The sequence below is a fragment of the Capsicum annuum genome, chromosome 1, assembly GCF_002878395.1.
Source record: "Capsicum annuum cultivar UCD-10X-F1 chromosome 1, UCD10Xv1.1, whole genome shotgun sequence".
In the NCBI taxonomy this organism is placed as follows: Eukaryota; Viridiplantae; Streptophyta; class Magnoliopsida; order Solanales; family Solanaceae; genus Capsicum; species Capsicum annuum.
The window spans coordinates 160,730,449-160,744,274 of NC_061111.1; the positions used below are offsets into that span (position 1 = coordinate 160,730,449).

Here is a 13,826-nt window from a genome sequence, read left to right on the forward strand (position 1 = left end):
CTTTTATTTTTTTAATATTAGTTATATAAATCACTTGACCAAATCAATTTAATATATAACATATACGTAATTGTTTGTTCTTCATATATATATATATATAATATATATTTTAATTTTCTATTGTTTCTTTTCTCGTGTTTGGGGTATCGTTTATGACCATGATAGTGTTTCTTAATAAATTTAAAGTTGTTTGTAGTGCTTTTATATTTTGTATGAATATGTTAATTTTTTATGTGTTTTTTCGTATTTAATAAGACCTTCAATTTGCTTATTAATCAAATTATATATTCTTTTTATAAGGCAAAATGGTTCGATGAACCCTTGTACTATATTCGTTTTGTAATGTGGATACTTCTAGTTACATGTTTGTCATCTGGACCCTTGAACCCACTAAAAAATAATATTTTAAATACTTTTTTTGGTGAGTGTAACACACTCTTCCACATCAGCCGCCACGTCTGCTGCCACGTCAGCTTCCACGTCATTTTCAGGTATTACATTAAATTTCATGTCATTTTTAAAATGCTACATAAGAAATTAAATATTAAAAATAAATTTAATTAAATAATTTTTTTTATAAATTGTAGAAAAATTTAAATAATCACGTTTTTATTTTTGCTCACAAATTAAATATCAAATTCATTCTAAATAATTAAAATTCTTCTCCAACTAATTTAAATTTTTAACTATAAATTTATATATACAAACATAATGAATTTTTGATTTTTAAAATTGAATATCTTTAACAAATTCACAAAACCTTTAAATTTTTTCAAACTTATTCATGAAATTCACTAATTTTTCAATATCTACTATCACTTACTTTCAATTCAAATTTAAATTTTAATCCGAAAAAAATATGAAAAAATTTTAAATATAAATTTTAATCCAAAAAAAATATGAAAAGATTTGAATTTAGAGGAAAAATTTAAAAATGAATTTTCAGTTTTAATATTTTTTTAATCATATTTACATTAAAACAATTAAAAAATATTTTTTTCTAAAAAAAAATAAAAGCTACCCGCCCCGCGCCTCTCTCCCCTCCACCAACACCATTACAAAACCCATTTCCTTTCCTCACCTGTAGTACCTTTCCTTTTTCCATCACCATTGAAATTCACTCTAAGTGTACTTTTATTCAGGCGCACAAAAGAGAAGCAACAATATCATCACTTTCACTTGCTGTTGGAATTCCAAAAAAGTGAAAAATGGCGGTAGCATCAACATCTCTAGCTTCTCAAATGTCTGGTCCTCATTTCTCTGGCCTCTGTAAATCTATCTCCAAGCTTGATAATACTTCACTTTGAAGCAGCAACAGCTTGAAAATGGGCAAGCAATGGGAACTAAAATAGTCTATGCAATGAATTTTCAATTTTCATCTTAATGAATTTCACCATTTTACTTTTAATTTTTTAAAATTATTGATTGCTGCCATGGCTGCTGTGAAGGAGGGGGTTGGGGAGAGTTGTAGGTGGGGTGAGGGCTGGTGCGTTGGGAGGGGGTGGCTGGACGGCGGAGTGGTGGGGTGAGCCACTGTAATCAATCATATGTTTGTTCACGAATATTTTTTAATAAATTATATTATTTATTTTATATTTTTTATATAATTATATCTAATTTATATAATTTAATGGACGTCAGAACACCTCAAAATCACACATGATCGCCCCTAGCTGGATGGAGGAGGGGCTGGGGGATTTTTTTTTACATTTATTAATTTTTAAAAATATTTTTTAATCATAAAAAATGGAGGAAAAAAAATTCTTTTTTATTTTCAAAATTTTTAATATTATTTTAATATCACATAGATTAGGTCAATAATCAAAGGACTTAAAATATTAAATTTTATTAAATTGAAAAATTCATATAATAAACATGTAAATAAAATTATCTACGTTACAAAATCAAATCCATCGAATCATTTTGTCTTTTATAATGGCGAAGTCATTCTTCTATCTTGAATTCATTGAACGAAGAATACGCGAGACTAGTAAACCAAAATCTACAAACCCATTCAAAAATGCTCTAATAAGGACTATTTATTTTCGGTAAAATTTTAAAATTAAATCTGCTAAAATTATAGTAAATTGTAAGAAATGATTTTAAGTGTATCTCAAATGGAGTATAATATAAAGCTTTATTATTTTCTCCGTCAGAGCACATACTTGTGAATTGTGATTAACACAAGTAACGAGGACTGACGATAAAACAAATACATATGCCGAGGACTTCTGAAATTAAATTCACATATTTAATTTCTGTATGAAATATTAGTAAGTAACACGTGAAGAATGGTACGGGGCTTTAATTAGTCCATAAACAAGCACATTAGTTAGGGTAGATAGATCCCAGATCTGGTGGAAGAAGAAGCGAGATCTCCCTCCCCATAATCGGAAAAGAAGAATGTTTCTGTTGGATTGGTTCTATGGCGTTTTGGCATCTCTAGGTTTATGGCAAAAAGAAGCTAAGATTCTTTTTCTCGGCCTCGATAATGCCGGCAAAACCACTCTTCTTCACATGCTCAAAGACGAGGTAACTACCTTTTTTCGTTTTCTTCGTCAATTACTGATATTCTCTTTTGCTAATGATTTCGATTGATTTTACAGAGATTAGTTCAGCATCAGCCGACTCAGTATCCGACATCCGAAGAGTTGAGTATTGGAAAAATCAAATTCAAAGCCTTTGATTTAGGTGGTCATCAGATCGCTCGTCGTGTTTGGAAAGATTACTATGCCAAGGTATTATTTATAATCATTTTTGCATCTAGGTTTTCTCTATCTGGCGAATTATGTTGTGTGGTTTTATTTTTGCCTAGCTCCTAACACGGACACTAATTAATTTGCCTTGCAAAAGGTATATTATTTAGTTATGGAATGAAATGGCTGTGAATTGAGCACAATTAATACTAAGGATATGTAGAGCAACCTTAGTAGGAGTAGTTTTTGATTGAGGAATTAAATGAAATGTGTGTATATGTACAGAAATACATATCTCTCTCTGTGTGTGTTAATTGCTCACAGTATTGGAATATATATCTCATTTTTGGTGTTTGTGGTGTGTTGTTAGTATTATATTGCTTCTCCAATTCTTGCATAACTTCGAATGCCGACACTAAATTTGATTTTCCTTTGTACATATATATTTTTAGTTATTGGGATGAAATCGGCGTGTATTAGTAAAGAGATTTTTGAGGACGATTTTCTCTGATTTGTGTTGATTGAATGATTGAAATTACAAGTAATGAATAAATTGAGAGGAAGAATAAAATCTGAAGCTCCACGCATGTAGTTACTAAGAGAAGAAGAATAAGCTGAGAGGAAGAAGATAACAGAAGTGGGAGAAGAGAGAATTGAGAGGAGAGGAGGGTTAGTTACCGCAAAATTGGTTGGCGCAGGGGTCTGCTGATTCTGTTATATCTTGCTCTTTTTGGAATGAATCTCCTCAGTGAGCTTCATTGACTTAGCAGTCTATCTTAGCTTTCCACGTGTTATTATTCTACTGGCTCCTCTTCTAGTTCCATACTCAGCACATTACGTAAATATTAGAGATCCGAAGAGCATCCTTAATAGTTGAAATGTGTGCGTTTATGTACATATATACATATCTATATGTGTGTGCGTGACAAATGCTCATAATAGTGGAATATATCTCATTGTTAGTGTTTGTAGTATTATATCGCTGCTGCAATTGAAGAGCCAGCTACTTTTACTGATTTTACAGTTTCATTCATAAAATATAGACAATCGAACATGGATAATATTGGAGTTAATACATCAAATATGCTGGGGTTTAGTGATTTAGATGAGTTAGTTCCGTAGGTCGATGTAGTGGTTTGATTACACTTATTGTGATGTAAAGCTGAATCTTTTGATGATGATCACCAAAAGGATTAGAAAAGAACAAATTCCATCGATCCTCAGTAGTATGAACCCTTTAATTTTTGATTCACTCATTTAATTCCCTGCATCTTTTAGTATTATTGAAATGGAACATTTTTAACTGTAAATTCAAGAAACAGTTTCTATACAAGGACTACCGACAAATGGATCAGTCCACGACTCATGTAAGGTATTTTCTCATCTGAACCAGTGGTTAGGAGTTTTGTCCTAAAAAGACACATCATGGTAAAGAGAGGACAAGCAACTTATAATTAGTTGCCTAAGTCAATTTCTCCTTCCCATGTTGGACTTGACCAGGACAAGGAGCTCAGAAAATGCTATCTGACCGTCTTCCAAAGATGGGTCATTTGTATTAAGGGGCTGGGAAACCAGTTCCCTTGAGGTTTTGTCCTGCCTGTATATGTGGTGTGTAGTGTTTCGTCCTTGAAGAAGCCTCTCACAAGTTGACAAAGGATGGGAAGTGTCTAAGCTGCTCGATCCCAGTCTTATGATGTGAGACAAGGTCCAAAGATAGCGGCATCAACAAGGTCATTTTATGCCCTTAATCAAGCACGATTTAGAAAAAGTTGGTGAGATCTGAAAAAAATATGTACCAACAATGAGATTATCATTCTTTCGGGGCATTACAGAAGAAGTGACTATCTTCTTATATACCATATGAGTATATCTATAACCCAACTTGGATCGTCTATGCATGATGTTATGGAAACTAGAATAATATAGTTTTTGAGATATGATTCTCTTACCTTTGACATTTATATTCTCTTCATGGAAGCTTCTTTGCAAATTTGTTTGTTTGAATTATGTAAATTACAAAAAGAAGTAGACAGTAAAACACTACTTTTATCAGGTAAAATTTTAAGTCCTTCAGTAGTATGATTGCATGAAAATATGTTTTCCTATAGTTGCAACTTGCAGGCGTGAAAATACTAGATTCGGAACAATGAAACAAGTGAAGTTTAAAGGTCAACTTATATGAGGTCTTTAAAGAGCTAGGATTTAGAAATTTTTCATAAATGTCTTTCGCAAAATTTAATAAACAGGAGCTACCGTCTTGATGTCAGGGTTGTTCAATTCTTACATTACCTGAAGGGGTTTAAGTGACTGACACAAAAACGAGAGAGTTCAACTCTTGAGCTAGTTGAAGAGAGGGGTGGCTCCCTGATATGCACTGTGGCTGTCCTTTGCGAATCTCTTTATGGGCCTTAGAATAATATGACGAAACACAATATGCTACTTCCTATTCACTTGTTAGCATTTTTCAAAAAAGAAAAAAATAAATTAAAAAAAATAAATCAAGTAATATTGATGAGTGCTGATTCTTTCTCCACCTTATTTGGTGACGCTATGAAATGTGGAACTATTGGAATGGTGGCTATTGAAATTTTTTCATCTTAATATCTTTGAGATAGGCATTTTCCTCTGTTGCTTTTTATAAGTAGCAATATATCCCAAGTTGGAAATGATGATGAATACAAGTCCCAACTCCTAAAGTGTAAAATTGGGACATATTTATAGAAGATTAAGATACTGTCGTTTTGACTTGAAGAATATAGAACTGTTAGCTGTTAGCATCTAGCCTTCTTTAAAGGCTCCCAGTGGAAGTCAGTTGATGGTGAGAGTTCATTTGGAAAATGGGCTTTATCATTGGCTATATTAACCGTCTTAGTTCCCTACACATCAAAAGAGATTGCATGCATAGCACGCATCGAAGTTCAAAATCCTTATTCTCATGCAGTTGGATGCGTTTCCTTCAAGTCATGCCTAGTAGGAGTGTTTAGTGGAGATCACACATAAACAATATTTGTACATAAAAACTTAATGCTAGACAAAAAATAGTGGGTAATCTCTAGTATTATATGGACTTATTAGGTAATGTGCAGGATATATGATAAAGTTGAGACTTTTCATGAGTTAGGAAACAAGACGTAGGATAGACTGACTTTATGGCAAAGCTAGCGGACAAGATACGGGATAGTGGAATTCGATGGCAAAGAATAACAAGACATAGTGGTAAAAACATGGAATGGTGGAAATATTTGTCAAGACATGATAAGACAAGAGGTAGTAAAGCAAGCTTGACAATGACAAGTTGGTCTTTTCTTCCATGGCAAGGCAATTCTGTCAGCTTCAAGGTGAATATGGTTAATAATTATCTTTCCATTGCCTGGGAAATCATCTGGAATATGTACGGTGATGATCTGCTTTCCTGGAGTTGCAAGAATAGAGTGAGATCAAGTTATGGTGCAGCAATATATTCTTCAACTCTCTTAGATATGTGTCGGATTAGTAGGAGGGATATGTGTCCAGGTGCTGTTTTCTTGGGGAAAAAAAGGCAGATTACGGATTTATAAGAGGTAGTTCAGCGATGATGCATTTTGCTCTACAGGTAGAAGATCAACTTCATACAAGTAAATCTAAGTTTTGGAGAAGTAGAAGACCATGTTAATACTTGCATGGGAATGGACAAGGTTGGAAGATGAGTGGACAATAAAACCGTAAGCCAGTTTTCCTCGCCAAAATTATCCATTAAAATCCTTTTTTTCCCACTAAAATGCAAAGCCACTTTCTTTTATTTACCATGTCTGACAAAATTTTCACTAATCCTTGTTCTCCTACTATTTCTTCTCTTACCATGTCTTGATAAGGATACCTGCTATTTCATATTTTTCCACTCTCTTGGTTTCATTTGCCATAAAAATCTCACATTTCCATTGCCTGTCTCCTAGCTCTTATAGTAAAAATTACACTGTGCATGTCTTCCTCTCTAGCTCATGCAAAAATTTTGCAATCTATTTTATGTCTTGTTCATTACCTAATAAATCTCTACAATGTAAGACATTTCACACTATTACTTGTCTAATACTAATTTTTATGTTCAAATGTTCTTTATGTGTGATATCGACTTGGGTTGTGGAAAACTATGTGTCATGTTCTTCTCATTCTACTTGTTTATGTAAATGCATGTAGGAGTTCTCCATCCCCTGTATAAGGGAACCTTTGTAGCAGTTGATAGATCATCTTGTAAAAATTATGTTCTAATAAAAATGTGTTCTAGCTAAATTTTCTCTTTTCTTTCTGGATAATGATCCCAGGTGTTATATTTTGGTGTTTATGGATAGTAGAGAGGAACAAAAGATGTTTTGATGGAATTTCAACTTCTAGTAATCTTTTGCGAGGCAGATGTCTAATTATCCTCTTTAGCCGGTCCAAACTGACCCCTGTAAATAATTTAGAACTCTTCTTGGATTTTGTTAGCGCTAGAGCTTAGAAAGAAGCTACAAATCCTTATTTTTGGGAGCTTACTGAGCTATCATTGTAATGTTTGCATCTTCTTGATGTCCTCGAATGCATCTACTTATTTCATCAAAAAAAGAAATCTCTTTTCTTTAAAATATGAGAGTTTGATCTTTGTAGGAGTGTTAAATATTATCTTTATATGTGTTTATTATTGTGCATAAGTTTTACAGTTTAAGCTAAGCCCGACAAATTAGAGTTCCTTTGTGAGCTAGACAAGCAACACATGTAGGAAGACTTTTTACTTCTATAATTTAGCTACTTAATTTTTTTATCATTCTGTGATTTGGGGTACTATGCTTTTCTGTGTGAATACTTTTAATTGATATGGGAGTTTGAGATCTTTATGGATTCATTAGAAAAAATGTTGGTAAATTAGAACTCTTGATTTTATCCCAAAAAGGAAAGAAAGAAGAGCACAAATTCCTCCGGACTGTATAGTCAACTCTCTTGTTTAGCTACATCTTCTTTCATGAGATCTTCGTGTTTTCATAAGAAAAGTTTCTGGTAATTTAAAACTCCTCTATTGTGCATGCAGACTCGATTCTCAGAATAATGATAACTGATGTCTTGTAAGTTATTATTTCCTCTTTTTTCTAGTTAGTTTTCCATTGACCTCTTCTCTAGTTATATAGTGGTTTCTGACTGGACATGAGATTTAAAATATCAATTTGGACTTATTTACTAATTACTATGTTAGTACTCCTGATGTCCAATATAAACGAATTGTTGGGGTGTGACACACTCCTAACTTTTGATTTTTCCCAACCTCTTTAAAATAGTAGAGATTGTCATTATTTGGGATTTAAAAGTAGTTGAGAACTCCATTAAAAAGAAGCGTAATTGTACGAAAGATATTTAATACATTCTTGAACTTTGAAAATTTAATTCATATTGGATTGGACTAGATGGGAGTAATAGCGAAAGAAAAATGTCAAAAGTAATGGTTAAGACAGCTAGAGGAAACATCTTATTGAAGTTCGAACTTTTTGTTTAATGAATTTTGATTCTCAAAAATTGTATTAAAATGGAATGATATGAAACATTTTGAAACTTCCTAAAATTTGTAGGGGTTATCTTCTTTTGATTAAGAACACCCTTGGACCATCCCCATGCTCTCTTTAATTAATATTTTGCATGCGTAATGATTATTCTCTTAGAAGCTTCTAAATGACAATGTACAAAAGTTTGTGTGAGATTCATATGTTTCTCTATGCACGTGTGATGCAAGAATTGTATAGCTGAAACCTGAAAGTGGAGCACATGTCTTTCTGATGGACTAGTTTGGGGTTTAGTGGCTGTAAGAACACACCTCCCTAGAGCTAACAGTAATAGAAAGTATTAAAATTTACTTATATGCAATCATTTTCTAGAAAATTTGCATTTCTTTGTTATTTACTCCTTTTCTCTTTGCGCTACCTTGCGCTCTGATGTTTATGGCAATGCTGCCCAGCATGTAATGACATTGGGGCCTGCTATGCTTTTTCTTGCTTTTCCTCATGTCCTTGAACTTTACACCTGTCAAGAAGATGATGTCAGCGTTCTCTTAATAAGCATAAGTTGCCTTTTGCAGGTTGATGCTGTTGTATACCTGGTAGATGCATATGACAAAGAGCGCTTTGCTGAGTCGAAGAAAGAATTAGATGCACTGCTGTCTGATGAGTCCCTAGCTACTGTCCCCTTCCTTATTTTGGGAAACAAGATTGACATACCGTATGCTGCCTCAGAAGATGAGTTGCGTTATCACCTTGGGTTGACTGGTGTCACTACTGGCAAGGGTAAGGTGAATCTAGCTGATTCTAGTGTTCGTCCCTTGGAGGTGTTTATGTGCAGTATTGTACGCAAAATGGGTTATGGTGATGGCTTTAAGTGGGTTTCTCAATATATAAAGTAGTTTATATCATCTGCTTATGTACCAGAAGTTGAAGCAGAATTTGTCCTCTTTTATGCTTTCGTACAACTATTTTTTCCCGTCTGGAAAAGATGGAATCTGTTCATTTGTTCTCAAACTGGTGAGGTCTTTTAGTACTTATAATTTGTATGCATTGAGCATCTATTTAGTGTGATGAGAAGCTATTTACTGTTGGTGTAAAATTTAAGTAGGGCTGGAAAATTGTCAGATCCCAGATTATTGACTTCCAACTCTTATTAGCATGCGTACTGATTTGCTGCTTCTTTAGCAATCTGGTAAATTTTTTTGTCTTGAACTTTGAAGCTCATCTCTGTTCAGAATCAGAATATTGCTTAAACTGTTGAAAGCATTAGATTGTGCATGTTACTTGATGGCAAAAGTCGAAGTGCTCGCATGCACGAAATTTGCGCAACTGTGTGAATTATGTATTCAGGATTCTCATTCTTTTTATCTTCATCATCGCATTCTATTCGGTGACTCAAAACAATTAGTCAACTCAAATTTATGACACAAGATTTGCATTTTGTTACAAAATCTAAGACACTCATAACACCTGCAGATTGTCCATTGTCATTGAGAATTGAAATAATAAGTTCAATTAAGATGTCAAATCCCTCTATGCTAGGTTTTAAGGGCTGGGTAAATGCAGTTGGCCTTTTTACCGATTTGCATGGTTAAACTTAATCAAATCAACGTAGCAAATTAGGTAGTATTAGAACGGCCAGAACTTTTTAGCTAATCCGCGATTCTTGTTTTTTACTTTGGATTCTTTGCCTCCTCTGGTCGGATTTTCTTGTGATTTCCTTTTACCAATAACTATGTCACAACTTTGAGATAAATCAGTTGGAAATACAGTTGAATTTTTGTTGAACGGTTCCTCATTTCATGACTTGCTCTTTCTGATTAGGTAAGACTCTTTCTCTCTCTAGTCTAACTCCCTTTGAAATTTAAATAATTGCGTGTTTTAGATTGTATCCATAAGATCACAGAGTAAAGAGGAGCAGGTCAACTAGTTTATCTTTAACCCAAACCATCATAAAGAAAACAACTCCGAACAAGAGATCCTTTAATTTATTTCCTTTTTCTTGACTTTCTGTGGAGTCATTACCACCAAGTCCACCATTATGAAGCGGTTTAACAAACTCACTCCTTTACTTAAATAGTTCAAACCCTTCATTCTTAAATATACCTACTTTACTACTATTTTATTAATGCTCATTAAAACACCCCCTCCTGGCTGACCATAACTCATCTTAAGTAGATTTCCCCAACCATCACCAACAAACTCCAAAATGGGCAATTCCATTCCACAGGGCACAAGCAAGGTTGTTTTTTCTGATGGAACGGTCCATTGTTACGACAAGCCTTTAACAGTGGCAGAGTTGATGCTGGAACACCCTCAACAAATGGTGGTTGAATTCAAGCTGGTCGCGCATGGGAAAAGGCCGATTCCATTGCCTGCTGACATGAAACTTGAGAAGAACAAGGCTTACATAATGCTTCCAATAAGGAAAGGCAAACCGTCAAGCTTGTCATCCGAAGAAGCGCGGAAGATTTTAACGAAAACAAGCACTATGTTCAAGTCCAAGTCTCTATTAGCTTCTTATACAGGGTTCTTGCCAGTTTTTGCACGTATATTTCCAGCAGCAGTTTCTTCATCGTCATTGGGAACTGGTCGCGATCATGTTCTTAATTCGGATAAGAATCTTTACTTGTTGAAGAAGGAAAAAGAGGACGAAGGATCTAAACATGATTATTTCAGTGATATTCTTGAAGGAAGGCCTGAATTCTTAAGCAGACAATTGTCAGGAAAAGGATGGAAGCCCAGTTTAGATACTATTAAAGAGAAGAGCATGCAAGTAAAAATTCGTCATTGGTTGTTTTAGGAGGGACAACTTTCGTCTCTGTGTCATCATTTCTACGTCTTTCCTGATCTGCCGCGTGGTTTTTCTCTATGTTTTTTTACCTTGTATCTTTTAAATTCCGTGGTAGGATCTCATCCATTCCAGCTAGTATCTAAACATGGATTTTAGTCTTGATTAAGTTTATTTTTAATCTGTGACTTTCAAAAAGTCCATGGTGTGGTGAAGTCTTGTCAATGTGTAATTTGTAGCTTTCAATGCATAGTGTGATAAAGTATTGTAAATGTTTTTAGCTTAGCTTTTCAAGTAACGTATCTAAAGTTGGAATCAAGGAGAAAAGGGAATTAAATCAACTATTGAAGAATTAAATACTCCCTAAGTATAGAAATTATATACTATTTGAGATGCTACAAGTAACATATATTATACTTTGTCAACCAAGAGTGAGGACACATGCAATTTGATGTTAATATTTTACGTTTTGAATAGCTCGTCTTGGTTCTATTGTGGTGCATTTAACTAGACAAACAAATTTCTAGCTAGACCAATTCTACCCAACTATATATATAACTAAAGTGGGGGTGTCATTCATTTAAAATAAGAGAACTATTTAAATGAATTCTAAAGCGTCTATATTTTCAGTTTAATTCACAAGAAACGATCGCAAAAATAAAACCCACAAGCAACGAATGATTTCTGTATTGTTTTGAGTTGAATACAGATTCTATTGATGCAAGCATATTGTCTGACTTTCATATCCGAATGTGGAAAATACCAACAAAAAGACTATTAATATTTGGATGGAATATGATGCTCAAGGACGATTGAATTATTATTATTCTTATTGTTGTTGTTATTTATTTATTATTTATTAATTAATTAATTAATTAATTATAAATCAGCTCACCAATCTGTTAAAGGAACTTCTAATAAAGTTTGTTTAGACACGATTTTTTCAGAATCAAACTTTGTTGTTCAAACATCTTGAACTAGCCATTTAGATTTCTTTTAGGAAGATTGTACTAATAATTCGATATTCGAATACTAATATCGAATACTAATCTGTCTAATTTTGAATTTACATCAAATAGACCTATTAAAGGGTGGCGTGGGGGTAGGGTGGGGTAAGGGATTTGTTTTATTGTTTAGCAGGGTAGGAATTACTTTTTATTAAAAAATTTTCGTTCTCAAACTTCAAAATCGATTAAAGATAGAAGCATCCTACTCAACTCATCAAACATGTTAAATGGTTAAATGGTAGTTTGGACAACTTGTCTCATTCGAACAATGCACGTGTATGAACAAAATCCCAACTTCTTTTCATTGTTTACTAACTTATAAACTTTGATGGTCTACTCTTGTCAAAAAATTAAATAGGCTAACTAGAGATGATACTAGTAAAAAAATCAAACGAACAACTGAAGGAATCAATGCTTATTATCTAGTCGTACTTGAATCAAAATAAAATGTACCGAATTTTTAACAAGTACAATTATCATACAACAGAGCGGGCTAGACGAAACTAGTAAATCGTGAATTGCTAAGTTGATATCGCGAATTAGCTTAATGATAGATTGAGATCATGTTGTTCATTGAGAACTGAATGAATATGATTAATTTTGATAGGCATCTTTCTTGACGAATAAAAATTCAGGATGAACATTTATGTGTTGATCAAAAGTGTGAAAGTTTTGGCACAGTAAATTTGAGTTCAACTGTTGAAGAGGGTAATATACATTATCTAAATGATATATTCTTAATTTGTTCATAAAAAATCTGAGTCGATCCACATTGATCCGAGCGCTATGGCGATCAAGCAAAATGAATAAGAAATCATTTAGAAATAATATTAGAACGAATAATTTACTTGAGATTAATCGAGGCAATAGTACTTTATTATCTTTATAAATGATCATTCTAGATATAAGTATCTATAATCTATATCTATAATTTATATTTATAATATATTAAAAGTGTGAAGACCCTTAGAAAAGTTATTTGAACTTTTTGTCCTTTCATTAAAAGTCTTCACAATAGATAAAATAGTCATTTTACTATTTTAATAAAATTATTATTTAATTATATTTATAATATTCTAACCAAGGAGTTTTAAAACATATGACAAGTTTTAAAAATTAAGAAATATACTAAAATATGGTACAGTAAAATATATGATAAGAGTTATTAGAAAAATTAATAATTATTAAGTCCTAAAGTATATGGTAAATGAGGAGGAAAAAATTGAAAAGAAGTGCACGGTTTAGGCAAAAAAGTACACTTCATAAGGAAAAAAGAATAATAAAATAAGTACATAACTTATTATTATTAGTCTAATATTCTTGCTGTAATTTTTTAATTTAATTTCTTGTTATTATTTGATAATATATTTTTCATAAATTATACATTAAATATTTTTATAAGATTTAAAATTAAAGAGTTCTACAATGTGGTATGAGATATTAAGAGAATTAGTAACTAAAAGAATTATTAATAAAGTGATTTGAACTTTTTGTCCTTCATTATAGGACTCTTCTTTAGACAAAATTATTTTTTTACTATTTTCTTTAATTTATTATTTAATTATTTTTATTATATTAACTAAACTCCTAAAATATATGAAAAGAGAATCAATTAATGTTTTTTTTTGTACTGTCAATTAGGAAAATACTCCTAAAATAGGATACAAAAAATACTTCTAAAATAGGGCTCTATTAAGGAAATACTTCTATAAATATTGAGATGCACGTTAAACTAGAGAAGAAATCAATTTACTTACTGAAAAAATATGATTGATGCTCATTTAACTTGATTCGGTTGCATGTCTAGATTTGTGGATGCTTAATTTTCTAACCCTCA

General features: G+C 32.5%; 2 protein-coding genes across 2 annotated transcripts; both read left to right on the forward strand.

Annotated features, from left to right (window-relative positions):
* The first annotated feature begins 1,994 nt into the window (after positions 1–1,994).
* Positions 1,995–9,407, forward strand: LOC107840991 (GTP-binding protein SAR1A). The gene is made up of 3 exons (XM_016684980.2): positions 1,995–2,532; positions 2,607–2,738; positions 8,770–9,407. Exons 1-3 carry the CDS (start codon positions 2,404–2,406, stop codon positions 9,088–9,090), a joined length of 582 nt encoding a protein of 193 aa, XP_016540466.1. The 5' UTR covers positions 1,995–2,403; the 3' UTR covers positions 9,091–9,407.
* A 140-nt stretch (positions 9,408–9,547) lies between these two features.
* LOC107856839 lies at positions 9,548–11,456 on the forward strand. The gene has a single exon (XM_016701815.2). It carries the CDS (start codon positions 10,401–10,403, stop codon positions 10,992–10,994), a length of 594 nt encoding a protein of 197 aa, XP_016557301.1. The 5' UTR covers positions 9,548–10,400; the 3' UTR covers positions 10,995–11,456.
* Positions 11,457–13,826: the final 2,370 nt, after the last annotated feature.

Excerpts from the sequence above, each read along its gene's own strand:
- LOC107840991 (XM_016684980.2), top strand. The coding sequence starts at position 2,404 with ATGTTTCTGTTGGATTGGTTCTATGGCGTTTTGGCATCTCTAGGTTTA. Across the intron at positions 2,533-2,606 it reads TTCACATGCTCAAAGACGAG|AGATTAGTTCAGCATCAGCC; the intron begins GTAACTACCTTT and ends TTGATTTTACAG. Across the intron at positions 2,739-8,769 it reads GGAAAGATTACTATGCCAAG|GTTGATGCTGTTGTATACCT; the intron begins GTATTATTTATA and ends TGCCTTTTGCAG.
- LOC107856839 (XM_016701815.2), top strand. The coding sequence starts at position 10,401 with ATGGGCAATTCCATTCCACAGGGCACAAGCAAGGTTGTTTTTTCTGAT.